Genomic DNA, 18,717 nt, shown 5'->3' with positions numbered 1-18,717 from the left:
GGCACCTTATAGTCACTGAGTCGGCCATGGTTTGTATACCAAAGTGGTCTAGAGTCATCTGGTGATTCTTAAAGGGGGGCTTCAATTCTCACATCGGTAACAATAGTGAGACCCGAAGGCGGGTCTGTCATAAGACTTCTTTGCAAATAGTGATTTGTCCATAAAGGTGTCCATATCAACTGGTGGTAAGTTGGGGAAAGATGCTGGACACTATACAAACGTATAGTGAAGGTGCACTTGGAAAATCTGGCAGAGGCCCGGTCTGTGGGATCTTTAACACCGACCTGAGGCAGAACTTCAAAAGCAGGGACGCTGGGCATGTTGAGTCGAAATGAAATAGGTTGCACCGGAGCGGTTCATAGCGTAGAGTGTAAAGCGACAGGAATGAGAATTAGCACTTCCCAGTTTCTTGAGCGCCTCCTGGGTGAAGTGCTCTGGGCATTTCCTACTGGAAAGAGGCCTTGGGGCAAACCTAAGTCATGCTGAATAGATTATATCTGTCAAATGGCCTGGAAATGGCTCTTTGTTCCCCTGGATGAACTCAGGGAGGTGGCTGGGGAGAGAGAGGTTTGGGCTTCTCTGCTTAGGCTGCTGGTCCCACGACCAGGTTCTTGATAAGCACGACGGATGGATGATACCCGAGTTGAATCACAAAGACATTTAATAGACTGAATATCCACATTAGTTTTTGATAGCGTGATCAGTAGAAAAGTCATCAGTAGAATAGCCGTGACTCGTGATCAAAAGAGTTTTTAAAACTTGCTAAAAATTAGGCCAAAATGCGTCTTAAGTCTAAAACTGCCTCTAGCTAGATGTTAAGAAGTTAAATTTGCTGGGCAGTTTTTATACATTCTGTCACAATAAGTTGAATTATTAAATCTGAAAAATAAAAGAAATGAAAACTGTTCAAAGAATTAGTAGTATTTCATTATACTTTTCAAACAAACAGCAGTGGGACCTTTTTACTAGTTGTTTTACTCCAAAAGAAAGCAGTCTTTTTCTGGATGGGTTTCGTCATACTGAAATGAACTCGGGCACATTTTCACACCCGTATCAAACAATCTCTGGTTTGAAATCACATCTGAGGTTATAACACTGCATGCCAGTTTTGTCCCCAGGTGCTACATGAATTATCTCGAGGACAGGAAATCAGACATAAAACACCTGAGATACCCTGGCATTGAGAAGATCAGATAAGAAGAACATGAAACCATGCGATGAACCAGGTCAACTGATTTGAGACTCCGTACACACAAGTGATGAACAAAAGACAAATACACTCAACAAAAATATAAACGCAACACCTTTGTTACTGCTCCCATTCCCCATGGGATGGACGTAGAGACCTAAAATTCATTCCAGATACACAATATAACCATCCCTCCCAAACAGTGGTCACAAATCAGTCCAAATGTGTGGTAGTGGGCACATCTGCTATATTGAGATAATCCGTCCCACCTCACAGGTGTGCCACATCAGGATGCTGATCTGACATCATGAGTAGTGCACAGGTGTACCTCAGACTGCCCACAACAAAAGGCCACCCTGGAATGTGCAGTTTTGTCTCACAGCAAAATGCCACAGATGCCACAAGCAATGAGGGAGCGTGCAATTGGCATGCTGACAGCAGGAATGTCAACCAGATCTGTCGCCCGTGCATTGAATGTTCATTTCTCAACCATAAGCCGTCTCCACAGGCGTTTCAGAGAATATGGCAGCACATCCAACCGGCCTCACAACCGCAGACCTCGTGTAACCACACCAGCCCAGGACCTCCACATCCAGCAGGTTCACCTCCAAGATCGTCTGAGACCAGCCACCCAGACAGCTGCTGGAACAATTGGTTTGCACAACCAAACAATTTCTGCACAAACTGTCAGAAACCGTCTCAGGGACGCTCAACTGCATGCCCGTCGTCCTCATTGGGGTCTTGACCTGACTCCAGCTCGTCGCCGTAACAGACTTGTGTGGGCAAATGCTCACATTCGATGGCGTCTGGCACGTTGGAGAGGTGTGCGCTTCACGGATGAATCATGGTTCACATTGTTCAGGGCAGATGGCAGCTGAGAATGTCCCAGTTCTTGCATGGCCAGCATGCTCACTGGACATGTCACCCATTGAGCATGTTCGGGATGTGCTTGACCGGCGTATACGACAGCGTGTACCAGTTCCCACGAATATCCAACAACCTCGCACAGCCATTGAAGTGGAGTGGACCAACATTCCACAGGCCACAATTGACAATCTGATAGACTCCATGCAACGATGTGTTGCACTGCATGAGGCAAATGGTGGTCACACCAGATACTGACCGGTTCTGGGTCCCCAGACCCCCAATAGCGCAAAAAACTGCACATTCCAGGGTGGCCTTTTGTTGTGGGCAGTCTGAGGTACACCTGTGCACTACTCATAATGTCAGATCAGCATCCTGATGTGGCACACCTGTGAGGTGGGATGGATTATCTCAATATAGCAGATGTGCCCACTACCACACATTTGGACTGATTTGTGACCACTGTTTGGGAGGGATGGTTATATTGTGTATCTGGAATGAATTTTAGGTCTCTACGTCCATCCCATGGGGAATGGGAGCAGTAACAAAAGTGTTGCGTTTATATTTTTGTTGAGTGTATAATACATTTTTCCAGGAGTACGGACATTTTTAAATGTGGTTGTCAACACATGAAAAACCCTGTTATCAAATAGGGCCACGTCTTTTTGAACAAAACACCTGGTTTCAGGTTAATAACAAACAGTAGAGGTGAATGAGGATCTGCTGTACAGCAAACCCTTTTTAATGGGGCCAATATTTTAATTTTAAATGCTTAACTTTTATGCGTAAAAAAATATCCAACTATGATTTCAATATATACACTTTGGTACAATCACGTTATTTGTTAACTCCATGCTAAGGATGATGTTGTATTAAGCGCACACACAGATTTATCTATTTGCTTCCCCATATGATGGGGCAATTCATTTTTATAGCTAACAATGGGTTAACAATTGGGCCATTTACCATACAAAATCTTGTCAGGTAGTCACTAGTGGCCAGCTGGTTACATAGAAGTTTGGGTGTACAGAAGTCTAAGAAAATGCCTCCTAGAACCCTTTTTCAATAAACTCTCTGTAAATGATTTTATAGACACAGTCGCTAGTTTCAAGTCCTAGTGAATCAAAACTATTATTTATTTTAATAAATTGTTTTCAATTAGAGTAGCCGGGATATATCCTCAGTGCAGTCAGATCCACTGCTTATTCATCATGTCAAGTTTCGAACACTAAGATGGTGGTGGTGAAAATGCTTAGTTCAAGGTCTATTTATAGCCTAGAGGATCTTTTTTTTAATTGGAAATACAACATCGGCCTCAGCTGGTCATGCATGCTCTGCATCTTACTACTATTCAAAGGATCTATTAGTCTACAAAGGCTTTATATTGGACTGTGCAGTAAAAGGTTGGTTGTCAAGAAGGAGCTGAGTAAAGAGGTAAACTAGTGTGCCTACAGCCTCTCTAAAACATGGTGGAGGCACTGTCATGGTTTGTGGCTGCATCAGCCAGTGGCGCTGGAAATGCTGTCAAAATTGAAGTAATTATGAGTACAGAAGAGTACAGTCAGATTTTTAAACAATGCAATACCATCTGGAAAGCAACTAATTGGCAACAGCTTAATTCTTCAGCACCACAATAACCCTACTCACATTGGCAATGCAGTAAAAGAATACTTGGATAACAGACAAAGAGTGGATTGATCTCTCCAGGGCCTGGAACTCAGCATTATTGAAGCAATGTGGGATCATCTTGACAGAGAACCGAATGAAAAGAAGCCAAGATCTAAAGGTTTGAATTTTCCTTCAAGACGTCTGGAGAACTTTTCCTGAAGACTGCTTATAGAAATTATAAGAACGATTGAGTAGGTGGTCAAACCAAATATTCATTTTCAAGCTCAATACTTTGTAAAAACTCAGATTTGCCTTATATACACTGTACTACCACTTATGTTTGTATATTTCTATAAATAATGGTGGTTGGTTAAAAAATATGATTTTCTGCACCAAATGTTTTTGGTGCAGTTCATTCATTTATTTTCCAAGTATTTCACTTGAAACAACTTCACCATTCTACCACATGGAGAGCAGAGTTTAACCTCTGTAAAGCAAAATTTCATACTCAAACGATCAAAGTTTCTAAGTGAGATAACAAATGAAGTGTCTATGTTATCAATCTACTCCCAAATAATGGCAATCGTGATTTCTTATCTACACATAGACATATCTAGGCACATATTATAGGCCTCAACAGAATGCAATATCTTATGACGATTGTGCAGTCAGCTAACATATTCTTGCACAACAAAAGACTTTATTAGGCCAATTCTCTGAACCAGGTTAAAGTGTTTCCCACTTTTTTTATTTTTATTTTATCTCATATCGATGATAAACTGGGCTACTACCACTATCTGAGTTTCCAACAATACTTAAAGAGAAAGCAATCGTGGGAAAGCAATACTGTATATTGTTTTTGTTAAATCAGATAAAACTCAGCTCCATTTGTCTTCTTATCTCAGTGTTATTATATTCTCGGGGACCTGACAACTATCTACATTTTTGAGCAGCTGGCATCATTTGAACAATGGCAACCAGATACTGCTGTCCTAAAAACGAGTATTACTGTCCACACAATAAGTGCTAAAAGGTGCTGTGAGAACACTTTTTGTTCTTTTAAACTAGAGGAAAATGATCTACAGGACTGTATTACAGAGGCAATTGAGGCTGTCACCGTGGCAGGGATTGGATAGCTAGTGCTTAGCTGTCCAATGTCTACTTGTGTGTTTGTGTGTGTGTTCATGTGAAAAGGTGGAGCTACTGTCATTCGCACCCTCATGGGCTGGATCACCCAAAGTGTAACAATAAGAAGCTGAATTCATCCTCCGCCATTAACTTTCTTAAATTCACAAGAACCTGACACAGGCCCAGTCTTTCAGAACAAGAAGAGGACCAGAAAAACAGTAAGTTTTATGATTAAGTCCTTACATATACATTATAAAAATGTGAAACAAATACAAATGAAGAACGTTACATTGCTTTCGCAGGGGGATGATATATAATTAACCTTTATTTGAAACATATAAAATTTAAAAAAAAATACTGCTGTATGTGGGACTGAAAAAGGAAATTGTTTATATGCAGACATTAACTAATATACATGTTATGATGATTACAGTAAGATAACCAAAATACTTAACACTCTAGCTTTCAACTACTGACTTATGGCCTTGATAATGAGTATCACGGGTACCAGATTGATGTATATTATCAAGGTCAAATTCATTATCGCTGCTTTCTGCTACATTTCAGTTTTACCCATTTTAATTTAGGTTAAAAAAGCAGTCCAAAAAGTCGGTATGAGTTACAAAGTCAGTCATATTTTAAAGCTAATACTGAAAAAATTTGCCAGCCAGAGTTAAGTGGAACTTTTTTGAGACAATCTTGAAATTAAAATTTATGAAACATCTAAAAATTTTGAGTAACGCCTGTGTAAGTCAAAATTTTGAAATATTAATGTGAAACTTGGACTTAGCCTAGATGACAAAAAAATTCTTAAGAAATAAGAATCCATACACAGAGGGCTAAAAATCCAAGTAGACATCTAGCCGACATAAACATCATGTTCTTAGAGTTTAAGCTGGGTATATACTAGCTTATTGGGATTTTTCTGAGGAAAGCATAAGTTTTGGTATTTTTACTTGCTAGCAGCTAGCTTAATTGGCTAGGCAGATAACATAGCTCAGAGCAGGTCAAAACTAAGCCTAAACCACACTAAATGTGGCTGAAAAGTAATAGCCATGTTGTACACACTCAATTAGCAAGAGATGAAACCAGCATTTTTAAGTAACGCAGCACATTCGTCCTTACCATTGTTGTTTGGTGGGAATGGCTTCAAGCATTTAACTCCTCCTTACAACACACCTCAGAATGAAGATCAAAAATACACTGCTAAAGGTTGGCAAAATCTAAGTAGAATTTTCTGAGTAAACATGAGCTTCTTCACTTTACACACAATACTTAAGTTGTTGTATGGTAAGGTAGGTAGCTAGTTTTAGGTAATTCCAGCAGTTATGTTAAAAAGTTCAGTTACTCAGTTAAAGGTGTGAGAATTAGTGCTGATAGGCCTGAAAATGCTTGCATTAGCTCAGCAGTGTTTAGCTTACTATCTATAAGAAAGGAGTACTTGGCCTCTCTAGTCTGATAAAATACTGGATTCTGCTTTTTGTTTTTTTCAGATGGTTGTATTACCAGTTTTGTTCCTGTTGGGGTCACTGTTTCTCTGTAATCCAGTGCAGGCCCAGTCCGACACCATCTTAATGCTGAAACAGGCAGCACGTATGTTATCCGGCCTTATTTTGTTGACAAACTCTTATATAACATTAAGTTTAGTAACTTTAGTTTGACGGCTGAAGCCATATCTGTTTGCCCTTCTTGGTGTTCCTCTGTTTTTTCCAGTTAACTGGAAGGGAGCTCTGACTTGTGAAACATCGGACTGCAATTGCACTTTCAATCAACAGCGCGGCTGCTGCTGTGCAGCAAGGGACATGCTCCAATTAGAAGAGGATATCTTAGAAAGGATGACCTTTTTGTGGCATGACATCAGCACACTGAAAGGCAGAGTACAGTCACTCACAGGTGAACACCCTTGTTTATTAAATTCAAAGTGTTTTGAGGCCATTGACCTCTGTTGTTCAGTATTAATTCTCCCTTCTCGCTGTCAGATAAAATCAAGGTTGCCTTCAAGGCCACAATGGACCCAAATATTGCCCTTATGGTTCCTGGATCAACAGAACGTTGCTTTGGTCCATTCAATATTAATATTCCAGTTCCCTTCAACTCTGTCCTTCTCAACAGTGGCAATGGATATAACCCGTCCTTGGGTAAGACACACACAGAAAAAGAAGGCTTAAACTCCTATGACTCCTATGAGTTTAACTCACTAACTCTGCACTCTCTGTCTCTTCAGGTATCTTCACTGCCCCCTTTCCTGGTGTTTACGTCTTTTCTTTCACAACCTACTCATCTGTGGGAGAGAATGGGCGCCTCTACCATAAAGTAAACAAAGCAGATTGAAATTTCTGATATCAGATAACATTTGACTGGTCTCGCTGTATAGCAACAACAAAATGAGTTGTACCTTACTTTTCTGTGCAGGTCCAGCTTATGAAGAATGGGAAGCGCGGAGCCAGTGTGTGGGAGAATAATCGAGAGGATACGGAGGACAGCGCCACGCAGGTAAATTGGTTGCTACAAATACAGTTACTAAATGTGAGACTGTGTCATTTTTGAGAGAAACAGTGAGAAACACAATTTACCATCTGTTTTTCAGGTCGTTGCACTGGAAATGCAGAGGGGCGATCAGGTCTACCTTGACCTGACGTCTGGGAGGAAACTCTGTACAAATCTTCAGTACAATGTCTTCACTGGTTACATCCTGTACCCCTACATTGCTGCCTAATACACCACCTGGAGAGCCAGGTCACTTCATCTTTCTCATTCCAGGACCTTAAATGGATTGAAATCAAAATACTAGTGTTCACCCACCAGATATAGGTTTGTGATTTATTGTGGGGCAGGTCCCATTGTTTAAGAGCCCCTGCATTAGATTTAAACAAAAAACTACAAAGATGTTTGTTGCTATCACATAATATGCCAAGAAACACAGTTTGTGCATAGTTAGAAGAAAAACAAGAAAATCACTTCTTCAAAGTTATTTCCATGATTAAGATCTAAATCTGTGTCAATAAATGATACAAAGTCTGTCTGTATAAAGATAAAGTGTGAAATTTTTGGGTTATGACATAATAAAAGCTTAGTTGACAGTGATGGCGTGTGTTTAATTTCAGAACTCGTACACACTCACATAGGCAACATCCATGAATGGAAAAAGCAGTGAGAGGTTTTTCTAAAAAATTAGGAAGGATGACAGTGGATCATAACAATGCTGCTGCTACTGCTGATGGCATCTGGCCACGACCCACCTTCAGTTAAACAAACACATGATGTAGGAGCAGATTACACACACATGCACGCACATGCTGTGAGAAATTGGACATACCAGTCATTCCAATAGGAAGCTTCTGTGTAGAAGCCAGAAGCACAGGCTGGTGGGTCCATGTTGTTACTTTAAAGCTGGGATGTCAAACTCATTTTACATCATGGACCACATACAGCCCAGTTTGAGCTTAGAAAAGGGAAGTCCTCCAAACTATACATTTAGTTCAAGAGATATCTGAATATGAGAAAAAAGGTGCAAAAAGAGCATTTCTTATCCTACACATGAAAGAAATGCTGCTGTAGTAAATCAAAGGCTTACAACTGGAACTTTTATGTTACTTAATTGTTCATCTAATAATACCAATAACCATGAGAGAGGTTTTTATTGCTGTGAAAAGCTGTAAACTTGTGAATATATGATTAATTGTTTAATATGTAGCTACTTCTCAGAGGAGTTTAACTTAGCACAAAGACTGGTAAAACACGAACAGCTAGCCTCTTGTTTTCTTCAGTTTGTACTCAATGCAAGACACACAACATGTTAAGTGTTGCCTGTTTGCATCAGGATCCAGATCCGTTATTCTATCAACACATTCTCATCCCAAAGCATAACATACTGACACTATGTGACAAATCGTTGGTATGTTACTCGTTCAGAAACATGAGAACTATTTGGAATGAATCTACACATGTACATTTATTTTACTTTCTCATCATGAATCACTTTGGAAAACACAATCTAATACGATTGAGGTTAGGGATAAGGTTATGGTTAGGGTCAAGGCTGGAATCCAAGGCTGGAACGTGTGTTACTGCCAGGAGCATCATTCTATTGGACTCCATCCACAATCCATATGGATGCAGAAGGTTACCTTTCACGTTCCTATGTGATGCCTCGGGACGTGACAAATCATCGGTATGTTATGCGTTGGGAATGAGAACAGTTTCATTCTATTATCAAACTAAGGTCAAAGTTCATTTCTGACCACAGAAACAGAGATAACAGGCTCACTCATGGCATATTAAATTCCTGATAATGGTGAATATTTAAGCCAGACTGAACAAGCAGCTGCTCCTAATGACACACATTTTATCTAAATTGTTTGCAGACTCTGAAGTGGGTGTTGTTACTGGTTTTTAGACCTTGCGATGAACACACTAACACAAGAGGATGGATCACTAATGCTAGCTAGCTTGTTTAGAAAAGTGCTAATTAGAGACACTCAAATAAAATACTGGAATTTCTCGCACCACAACAGTACAAGCTATGTGATACTGGATTAAAATGCTCCCCTGAATCTGTCTTTACTGTGGAAGGTTTTCACTGTGAGTGAATACACAAAGTTTATCAAAGTAAAACGACGGGGACCACAACAAAAATGCCGATAACAACAAACTTAATGAAACTGACAGATTTTTAAAAAGATATTTTAAAGATGCCAACAAAGGCAAGTTAAAGCTTTCAATTAGGTAGATAAAAGGCCTGGAGTTGATTTGAGGTGTGGTGCTTGCATTTGGAAGATTTTGCTGTGAACCGACAGCATACGTTCAAAGGAGCTCTCGATGCAGGTGAAACAAGCTATCCTTAATCCTTGAGCTGTGAAAACTGAAAAAAGGAGTGGCAAAGTCTACAGTTTTGTGATTGGTGGATGATCACAGAGTCATTTCCTTGGTGATGAGAAACCCCTTAACAACATGCAACCAAGTGAACAACACTCTCCAGGAGGTAGGCATATAGATAACCAAGTCTACCATAAAGAGAAGACAGCTTGAAAGTAAATACAGAGGGTTCACTGCAAGGTGCAAGACACTCATAAGCCTCAAGAATACAAAGGCTAGATTGGAGTTTGCTAAAAGACATCTAAAAAAGCCAGCACAGTTCTGGGAAACATTCACTGGACAGATGAAATCAAGATCATCATCAGCAAGGCTCACAAACAAACAGCAACTGAAAGCCTCTGCAGTAAAGGCCTGGCAAGCATTAAAAAGGAGGAAACCCAGCATCTGGTGATGTCAATGAGTTCAAGACTTTAGGCTGTCATTGCCAGCAAAGGGTTTTCGAAGAAGCATAACAACAGTATTGAACATTTTATCTTCGGTTATTTCATTTGTCCAATTATTTTAGATCCCTTGAAATGAAGGGATCGTGTTAAAAAAGCATTTTCCTCTAGCATTTTTATGTAAACTTTTTGTTCAACCTGCTAAAATAAGGCTGAAAGTCTGCATTCAATTGCATCTGAGTATTTCATTCACTAATGTACAGAACTGTACTCTTTGCGGTAGCAGAGCACTTTATTTTTAGTCGTTAAAGTGAGAGAAGATCCCAACTTACTGCAGATTGGAGGTTGGAGGAAATTGTATAAATGATATATGATCTCACTTATAGTTCTTAGAAAGAAAAACAAAATATGCAAAACAACCCAAACCTCCCCCCATCAGCCTGTCTCTGATTATCACTACAAACACCAGTCACGCTGAGTTGACTCCCTGCAGACAGCAAGAGGCTAAGTCGGGACCCCATCATTTAAAGCATGCTCAAGTCTGATAACACACAACTTTAAAACTCTATTTAAACAGGTAACATATAAAGAAAAAATCCACACCCTGAAGGGTTAGGATGCAAAATTTAGCACAAGTATTTATTTCTGCTGCAGCTTAGCGTCTTACTTTGGGGTGTATGGGAACTGACTCACTTTTGGAATCAGCTTCAAGTCGTCCTTTTAAGGAACTGGGCACTACCTACTGGGATGGCGCCAAGTACTACTGGGGCTGGGGTTTGGTACAGGGAGTATTACTCAATGAAAAGTCATTTATACAAACATATTACTAGATATGTAAAAAAATACACATGAGTTGGTACATTTTCAAAGGGTGATGCTTACACTTACATAGCACTCTTTTTTAAGAGAAAGATTTTTGTGCTCGAGTGTGAGCAAAGGCGAAAACCACAAGCTGCTAGCTATGTGTTAGCATGCTGTATTTGCAGATGCATGCTAGCAGTAGCTGTCCTGTTGTCAGCAGTTGTTTCTGGCCTGGAAACTGTTTGCGATTTTAGCTGTTTTCCTGCACATTTTTTAGATTTCTATCAAGCCTTAATAATATGACTGCTAGCTTAGTAACTGTAATGTGATTACTCTGCAACACTGAGCACGAAGCACAAAAACCACCAGTACCAACCGCACAGCCATGTGTGGAAGATTTATTCCTACACTGTTGACACGTGCAAAGAAGCACATATGAGACGTTGTTGTGCATTTCTTTTCTGTGTTTGATTCGTTTTTATTTTGCCATTTTACGTCTTCATCTATCAAAGACTAACATACCTCATATCTCATAGTCACTCAATAAAACACTTGATGAAGCACACAGAAACATCTGGCTCTCCTTTTATTTTTACAGCTTATGGAAGCAGGATTAAAGGAGAAGATCAAAGTCATGTAACTTGAATATTAGAGTGCTAAAGATGGAAACCAATGATCATAAGACAGATGTTTTGTGACACGACAAAGTGATTGCGACGCAAAGCGATTCATTACTTCTATCAGGTATGTGGACAAAACATAATGTATGACAGCTGGCAGAGTTTATTAAATGTAGTTTAAGAGTGTAACTTTGTCATTGTCAGTATGAATAGATGCTTTGTTTTATGTAGGAGTGGTCTGAACTAGCTTCTCGCTCTGTGATCTGTCCAGCTTCACAGAGAGTTTGTAACTATACGTTTGAATTCTCATATGCACACAGGAGCATCGTGCTGAAATGTGCTTGTACTGGAAAGGAGGTGATGGAAATGTCATGAATGTTTGCGGTGGGATCCATGCACGCACCCTGGACTTACATGGAGCTTTCTGTCTCAAAGTTTGATGACTTTCTCTTACTCCCATCCTGTTTATCTCTCCTCTCCTCCTTCCCTCCTCAGTGTACACAAATGTGGAAATAGTCACTTTTGACACTGCTCAGTCCCTACAGTAGTATAGAACAATACTTTAGTTATTTCCCCCACAACCAATTGTCACTTCCTCTCTTTTCTTTCCACCTCCATCCCATCACCCTTCCTCCCCGCTTCCCTCCAGCCTCTCCCTCCGCCATCTTGCTGTCACTTTTTTTTTTCTTGATGCCACTTTGAACGAAGAGCAATGCGGCGAAACTATTTGGGGAATTCTCGCCGACCAAACCAATGCTGCCGTCTCTCTCCTCTCTGCGTGGAACAGCCGTACCCAAATAAGGCTGGGCGTTCTGACTAGACGTGAGAGGAAGAGACGCAACAGGCAGAGGGAGAGGGAGCTGCTGAAAGGCCATGCCCTTTTAAGGATGAAGTTTCCTTTTTTTCCCTCTCACTCGCCCTCATTCTTGGCTTTCGTTGCTCCCTCCTTCCTCCGCCCTCTCTCACTCTCTCAGTAGAGGAGTGAAGTCATCTGGCCTCATCTGCTCCTTTTAAGCCGGCATTTTTGAGAGGGAGGTCCCTTGCCAAGCATATACAAACACTCAGTCAAGCATCCACACTCACGCCTTCACCAGCGGAGAACTCACCTATTGCTTCACACAGTGAGTATGCTTGTCTTTTTTCCCTTGTAAAACTCCTGGAAGTGATGGTTGTCTGGTTGATGATGGTCAGATGCGGGGTGTTAAATTCATATCAAAAGGAATACATACAGAATATGACTAATTTCATCCTTCGGAGGTCAAAGGGGCTGTTTGCATGAAAAATCCAGGAGCAGATGGGAGCTCAAACATCCATATGCACCAATGGTTTACGACGTATGCAGAGACTATCGGGTTTACTAAAGATTTTTGCGCATTTGACTGAATAAAAGTTTGCAAATATCTGCACGTGATTGAGTACAGCTGCTTATAATCTTCATTCTCTGATTAAAAACTGCTGTACGGGAAGCCTGGTTGTACCGTTTTATATACATACCTTAAAACTTTGTGCAAATAAACTCACCGTTTAACTGTAATGCGGTGCATATCTTATTTGAGGGCTGATATATATATTTTCCCTTAAACTGAAAGGACATAAAAGCCAGACAGCATTTCATATATCTCCACATCGGCATAGTTTTATTTGTACAAGCAAATGATCCACTGCCATACATGAGCTTCTGAGGCGTAATGAGTTACAGAGCAGACAGTTACAGCCACTTATATAATGAGGATACAGAGCTGTCCAAAGTTTCCATCTGTCTTTATGAATACATTATGAAGCTGCTGCCTGATGTGGAGCAGCGTTTGGAGAGAAGATAATGAGCAAATCATCAAAGATGGCAGCACACCCAGTGATTCCAGTAAAGCCAGCCAGCAGTAGCAGTGGGAAGGAGGAGGGGAAGGAGTATTAGTGGGTAGCTGAGTTTCTGAACAGCAGCAACAGGAGGAGATAACACTATCTGCGCTGCCAATCCAGGAGCAGTACATAAACACAGCAGAGGTTTATAGAAGCCAGGGACTGATCACGTCTTTGTAAGAGTGCATAGTTGCTGTGAGCCGGACAGCAGTGCTCACATGACACAGTCACTAGAAGTACATCAGCTCACATGTACAACTGTTGTAAAGTTTGTCAGAGTGATCAGAACTGCAAAGGGCTTTCAGAAAGTGGCAGGTCGGAGTAAACTTTTCTGTGCCCCTGGAATAAACTGGAAAAATAAAATAAAACCAGCACATCACCAAGCTGGGATGGCATCCTTCAGCCAGATGACTCAGCTGACAAAGTTCAGCAGATTTACGCCAAATCCTGACTCTCTAAAAAGCTGAGAAACAAAAGGATAGAGCGTGCGCCGCTTCCACAAGCACCCCACAGCTTATTCATACAAATCATTAGATGGCGGTTAGCTGGTTAACTGTAGAGGAGGCGAGGCTGTCCGATGCCACGTCCCCTCGGGCTGCCGCAGTTGCCACAGCCCTCAAACTGGTTTCCTGTTCTGGCATTAGGCACATTTGCCATGGTGATAGAGAAACAGACGGGGGAAAACACAGGAGAGGGAGAGATGAATGGACTGAGGTGATGAAGTCATGACTGTGGGATAGAGCTCTTTGGGAGTTTTGAGAAGAGGTATTTGAGGCTCGCCTTTACTTCAAATCTGTGGTTTTGGCCATCTTTGGTGATTTTTATTTTTTATTTTTTTTAAATGTTCATACTGCCATATTGCTCTTACACAAAAATCTCCATCCTTTTCTTTCTACAGTACAAAGCATTAGAAGTCGCTATAAATGAAAAGCTCCCCATGCAGCAGAATTAAGCAGAAGCAGCCAGACAGCACAGAAGCTTGTTTAGCAGATATTTATTGGACCTGGGCCGGGTCCCAAACACAACATCAGGCCCCTGGACGCACATAAATACCAGAAATAGAGACTAGGCCTTAATGGATTTACTTAACCTCCAAAAAAAAAGATTATATAAGCTTTGTTTGGTTGTTATGCAGTGCACACTTTCTCCTCTTCGTGGTGGGAGAAGGCACTGAGTGCACAGTGTGGTAAAGATGCCGTCTATTACTTTTCCTATTTAAAAAAAGTGTAGCGTAAAGGATTCGTGGTCAAAGCCCACAGAGTGTTTCAGGAGGGCCAGTGTTTAAAAAGAGAAAAAAAAGGACAGATTGAAATTATACCAGAGACACATTGCTTTGAAATAATAATTATATAATGGCAAATGTCAGGCGGAATAATGAGAGGTATGAGTGTGTGTGTGTGAGGAAGAGATATAATATCTGAACTTGTGGTTGTAAGTAAGTGAGCGTGCTCCCCAGCATGTGTGTTTGGTTTCCTGTGGTCTGGAAAAGCACCACAGAGTATGCAGAGAATATGAAACTGGGCTGGAGGTAACGAGCTCTGGACGTTCTGGGCTGGGAGCCATTCACTTCTTTGGCATTCAGCCTCTAATACGCAGACATGGGGGATATGTACTCGTACAATGGTACAATGGTTTTATTTATCATATCCACGACACCAAAAAAATCCACATGTCTTTTATCCCTTTACCAAACTAAACTAAATAAGTAATTACATTGAAATGTAATGTAAAAATCCATAAAGTACAGCCTATAATCTGCAATTTACATAAACACAGCTACACTGGCTCACTCATCAGCTGCATATCCAGCAACGAGTAGGAGACGGGTGAAATTAAAACTGAAAAAACAAAAACATGGAGCTAAAAGTAGGTTGAATATTCCAAAGTGGGAATGTGCCAGTATTGTGTTTGCACGTTGTTTCCATCACAGGTTTCCATGCCTCACAAATCATTGAGTGAGAAAGAATAAATGAGCAAATGAAAATAAGAGGAATGTGAAAGAAAGGAACGTTTTAAGAAAAAAAGTCCCAACTTTATCTTCTGTCAGTGACCCCTACAGGCCTCTGCTACAGTGGAAAGAATCCAATCAGAAAAACTTGTGCATTGTGTAAAAACAGAACAACAGCATTCCTCACCCTGTGCCAGAACGAGTCGCTACTCCAGCCAGAGGAGAAGTTTAACCTTTTCAATGTTTCGACTTTAAACCTCTCCAGGAACAGGGAAGTTGACGTGACCTGACATCAAGATGGCAACAAAGGTTGGATGGTGCAGACAGCACTTTGATATGAGTTTTTGCACTCATTTGCACTCATTGGCTGTTGGCCCAAAGGCAATACAGAAGCATAAAATGGAGAGAAAAAACAAAAAAAAAACAAGTGCTGGCTGTATGTGTGTTTGTGCGTTGGTGCAAAGCAAAACCCAAAAAAAAAGAGAGAGGGAGGAAGAAAGAGTGTGTGTGTGCTGGCATTACAGAGGAACATATGCAAAAATCAGCTGGCTGATAGCGAGCTCCCTCTGCACACCGTCCATCCTGACGGGGCTGAATGGTTTGCACTGGGAGACGCAGCACTGTTACTGCTGGTGCTCCTGGGAAGGTTTATAATTGTACTGAATGCTGAGCATTTACGCTTCTATACACGCTTCTGACATGCATGGTGTTAATGTTTGTACTGGTGTATCATGATTACAGCATATAGTCAGGAGGAGGTGTATGCGTGTTCCCGAGTAAATGTGGCTTTATTTAAATTCTTTGCACAACTATGCATGTTTCTGCATATGCTTTAGACTCAACCTAAATGATACTGCAGTGCAAACATGTGAGCTGCTAAAAGCAACTATGAATGGAATAGGTATAAACGTATATGCAAGACAAAGATAGAAGTGACAATATTTGATAAAAAGAGATCACAGGTAAGACTAAGATCAGAGAGACTGAAATCCCCATCATTACATGACATCAAGGGATCATAACTTTTAGCCCTTTTTCTTTGAAGGCATGTATTTCTCGTTCATTTCCATCCTTCACTTCACTTCTCTCGCCTGCCCCAGGGTGCCGGCATGGCTAACAAAGGTCCATCCTACGGCCTGAGTCGGCAGGTCCAGGACAAGATCGACAGCAAGTACGACCCAGAGCTGGAGCAGATCCTGGTGGAGTGGATCAGCCGTCAGTGTGGATCTGGTGTGGGGAAGCCAGAGCCCGGCAAACAGGGCTTCCAGGCTTGGCTCAAGGACGGATGTGTGAGTGCACAAGCTGCCCGGATGTTTTCTAATAGAAATTGCTTTAAGATAAAAATCTTTTATTTGTGCTTCTCCTTCCTTTCTTCTTCCCTTTAACTGCCCTCCCTTTTCTACTCTCCTTTTTGGTTTCATTTTTTTTCTCTCCAGGTCTTGAGCGAGCTCATTAACAGTCTGTTTGCCGGCGAGAAGCCTGTGAAGAAGATTCAGAGCTCGCCCATGGCCTTCAAGCAGATGGAACAGATCTCCCAGTTTCTCAACGCTGCCGAGAAATACGGCGTCACGAAGACCGACATGTTCCAGACTGTGGACCTTTGGGAAGGTCAGACAGGTTTCATGCTCTCAGGATTGTTTAATAGTGGAGGGTTTAGGCACTTGGATTGTATGGTGCAACCATAGATGTTTTTTTTTTTTTTTTGTTAATGAATGTGGTCACCACGTGTTATTTTCAGAGTGTTGCCATTAGAGGAGGTGGTCATTAGAGGAACAGCAGGTTTTAGTTGTTTCCACATATTGGTTTTAGTTTTCAGAGATTGATATTTGATATTTTGACTGGTGCTGTTGTTAATATGGTGTGTTGGGACAGGTAAGGACTTGGCAGCGGTGCAGAGGACCCTGTCAGCTTTGGGAAGCTTGGCCGTTACCAAGGATGAAGGCACATACAAGGGAGACCCCAACTGGTTCTTCAAGTGAGTCCTCTAAAATTAAACGGAGCCCTGTTAACACAATGACTCCGGCACCTTTTTGTGACAATTTTCAATGTTGCATTGCAGGAAGGCACAGGAGAACAAGCGAGACTTCAGCGATGAGCAGATGAAGGCTGGCAAAAATGTGATTGGCTTACAGATGGGCTCCAATAAGGGAGCCAGTCAGGAGGGCATGAGCTACGGAAGACCTCGACAGATCCTGTAAAGTCACTGAGCCGCCAGTGGAAAGGGCGCTCACTGCAGAGCCACTGGCTTGGTCCAACTCCATCTCCAGGTCCAGCCATGCCACCATCCTAACTCCAACTTCAGAGAGATGGAGCTAAACCTGTTGTCTGCAGCGAGCAGCACTTGCATCAGTACCCCAAACCTCTTTAGCCCCTCTTTTAACCAAAACCTCTGGTGCTTTTTACGATCTCTTACACCCTTTGGTCCTCCTTAAACTTAATAACTGTCACAGAGCCCTTATTTACATGCTCGCACTGGTGATCAATGCAGGGTTCAACTATGCTTTGTCTTCGGACCAGTAACAACTGAATGTTTGTAGTCTTAAGCTGCAATTGTAGCCATGAAAAATGACCAAAAAGTGTCTTGTTAAACCAAACAAAAACCTTTCACATACCAAAAGTTGATTCGGTCTTTCCTTCGATAAGGAACTCGTGTTGCATCTGCCTCCCTGAATTTTGATGGGTTCTGACAGAAATACGAATTCGTTTACATGCCGTAAAGCGTTCTTCTCAAATTTACAAGCACAACCATGTTGCACCAATGCTCCTCATTTTTACTGCTACCGTGTCAAGTACACGTCCCACATCGCTGCGCCTGCTGTATCAGCGCTCATATTTTTGTACATTGACTTATTAAATAATGACTTTGAAATACATCTCCGAATTGACTTTGTGTTTCCAGCTCTTTAAGGGTTCCCTTGTTGGAAAATGGGGTGGGATCTCTCCTACTAATATTTCAAACAACCCACGCACCAACATGCATGCATGCATGTTTATATGACCCAGATTAAGAATACATTGCAACGGGGAACACTTATCACATTTTTATCTGTAGGCGTGTAAGCGTCGACATAAAAGAATTCAAAAATGGGAAAGTCTTATTTTACGGGAAAACAGTCGTCTTCTGGCAGTTCTGAGATTTGACATTCCCATTGGTTAATTTTTCTTTGTTTTTGCTTTACTTTGTATCCATGCTGTTGTTTGTGTTCAGTGCAAGTTAATGTTGCAACTGTTACCATAATAGACTTTAAAAACCTCTGTAACCATACCCAGGATTGTTTCAGATTACCTTGAAATGTAGTCAGTTACTCAATTCAAATGACTTATTCGATTAAAAAAAATGTGTAAAACCACTCAACACATACATTTACCATACCAGATTAATTTATACAGGTGACTTACTGGAGGTGTGTGCTTGTGTGAACTTGGTTTTAAAACTATTTTAAAAGT

At 41.2% G+C, this 18,717-nt stretch overlaps 2 protein-coding genes across 3 annotated transcripts; both read left to right on the top strand.

Annotated features, from left to right (window-relative positions):
* Positions 1-4,893: 4,893 nt before the first annotated feature.
* On the top strand, positions 4,894-7,873 carry cbln18 (cerebellin 18). Its single transcript, XM_026193136.2, has 7 exons — positions 4,894-5,007; positions 6,283-6,382; positions 6,503-6,682; positions 6,769-6,927; positions 7,014-7,102; positions 7,202-7,282; positions 7,377-7,873. The coding sequence occupies exons 2-7, from the start codon at positions 6,283-6,285 to the stop codon at positions 7,503-7,505; spliced, it is 738 nt and encodes a 245-aa protein (XP_026048921.2). The 5' UTR covers positions 4,894-5,007; the 3' UTR covers positions 7,506-7,873.
* Positions 7,874-12,314: 4,441 nt separating this feature from the next.
* tagln (transgelin) lies at positions 12,315-18,143 on the top strand. Of its 2 annotated transcripts, XM_026191643.2 has the most exons (6): positions 12,419-12,586; positions 15,536-15,579; positions 16,371-16,559; positions 16,707-16,878; positions 17,143-17,245; positions 17,330-18,143. In XM_026191643.2, the coding sequence occupies exons 2-6, from the start codon at positions 15,568-15,570 to the stop codon at positions 17,466-17,468; spliced, it is 615 nt and encodes a 204-aa protein (XP_026047428.1). In that variant the 5' UTR covers positions 12,419-12,586; positions 15,536-15,567; the 3' UTR covers positions 17,469-18,143. The 2 variants fall into 2 exon arrangements, with proteins under 2 accessions (XP_026047429.1, XP_026047428.1); XM_026191644.2 differs by lacking the exon at positions 15,536-15,579 and having other exon boundaries at positions 12,315-12,586.
* The last annotated feature ends 574 nt before the right edge of the window (positions 18,144-18,717 follow it).

This window comes from Astatotilapia calliptera, chromosome 14 (assembly GCF_964374335.1).
Source record: "Astatotilapia calliptera chromosome 14, fAstCal68.1, whole genome shotgun sequence".
In the NCBI taxonomy this organism is placed as follows: Eukaryota; Metazoa; Chordata; class Actinopteri; order Cichliformes; family Cichlidae; genus Astatotilapia; species Astatotilapia calliptera.
This window is presented reverse-complemented; position numbering and strand designations above follow the sequence as displayed.

What these genes read in the sequence shown, in the direction of transcription:
- tagln (XM_026191643.2), top strand. An exon ending in CTTGGCTCAAGGACGGATGT is followed by an intron (nt 16,560 to 16,706) that starts GTGAGTGCACAA and finishes TTTTCTCTCCAG; the next exon opens with GTCTTGAGCGAGCTCATTAA. An exon ending in GACCCCAACTGGTTCTTCAA is followed by an intron (nt 17,246 to 17,329) that starts GTGAGTCCTCTA and finishes GTTGCATTGCAG; the next exon opens with GAAGGCACAGGAGAACAAGC.
- cbln18 (XM_026193136.2), top strand. Translation starts at nt 6,283, where the DNA reads ATGGTTGTATTACCAGTTTTGTTCCTGTTGGGGTCACTGTTTCTCTGT. An exon ending in CAGAGTACAGTCACTCACAG is followed by an intron (nt 6,683 to 6,768) that starts GTGAACACCCTT and finishes TCTCGCTGTCAG; the next exon opens with ATAAAATCAAGGTTGCCTTC. An exon ending in CGGAGGACAGCGCCACGCAG is followed by an intron (nt 7,283 to 7,376) that starts GTAAATTGGTTG and finishes TCTGTTTTTCAG; the next exon opens with GTCGTTGCACTGGAAATGCA.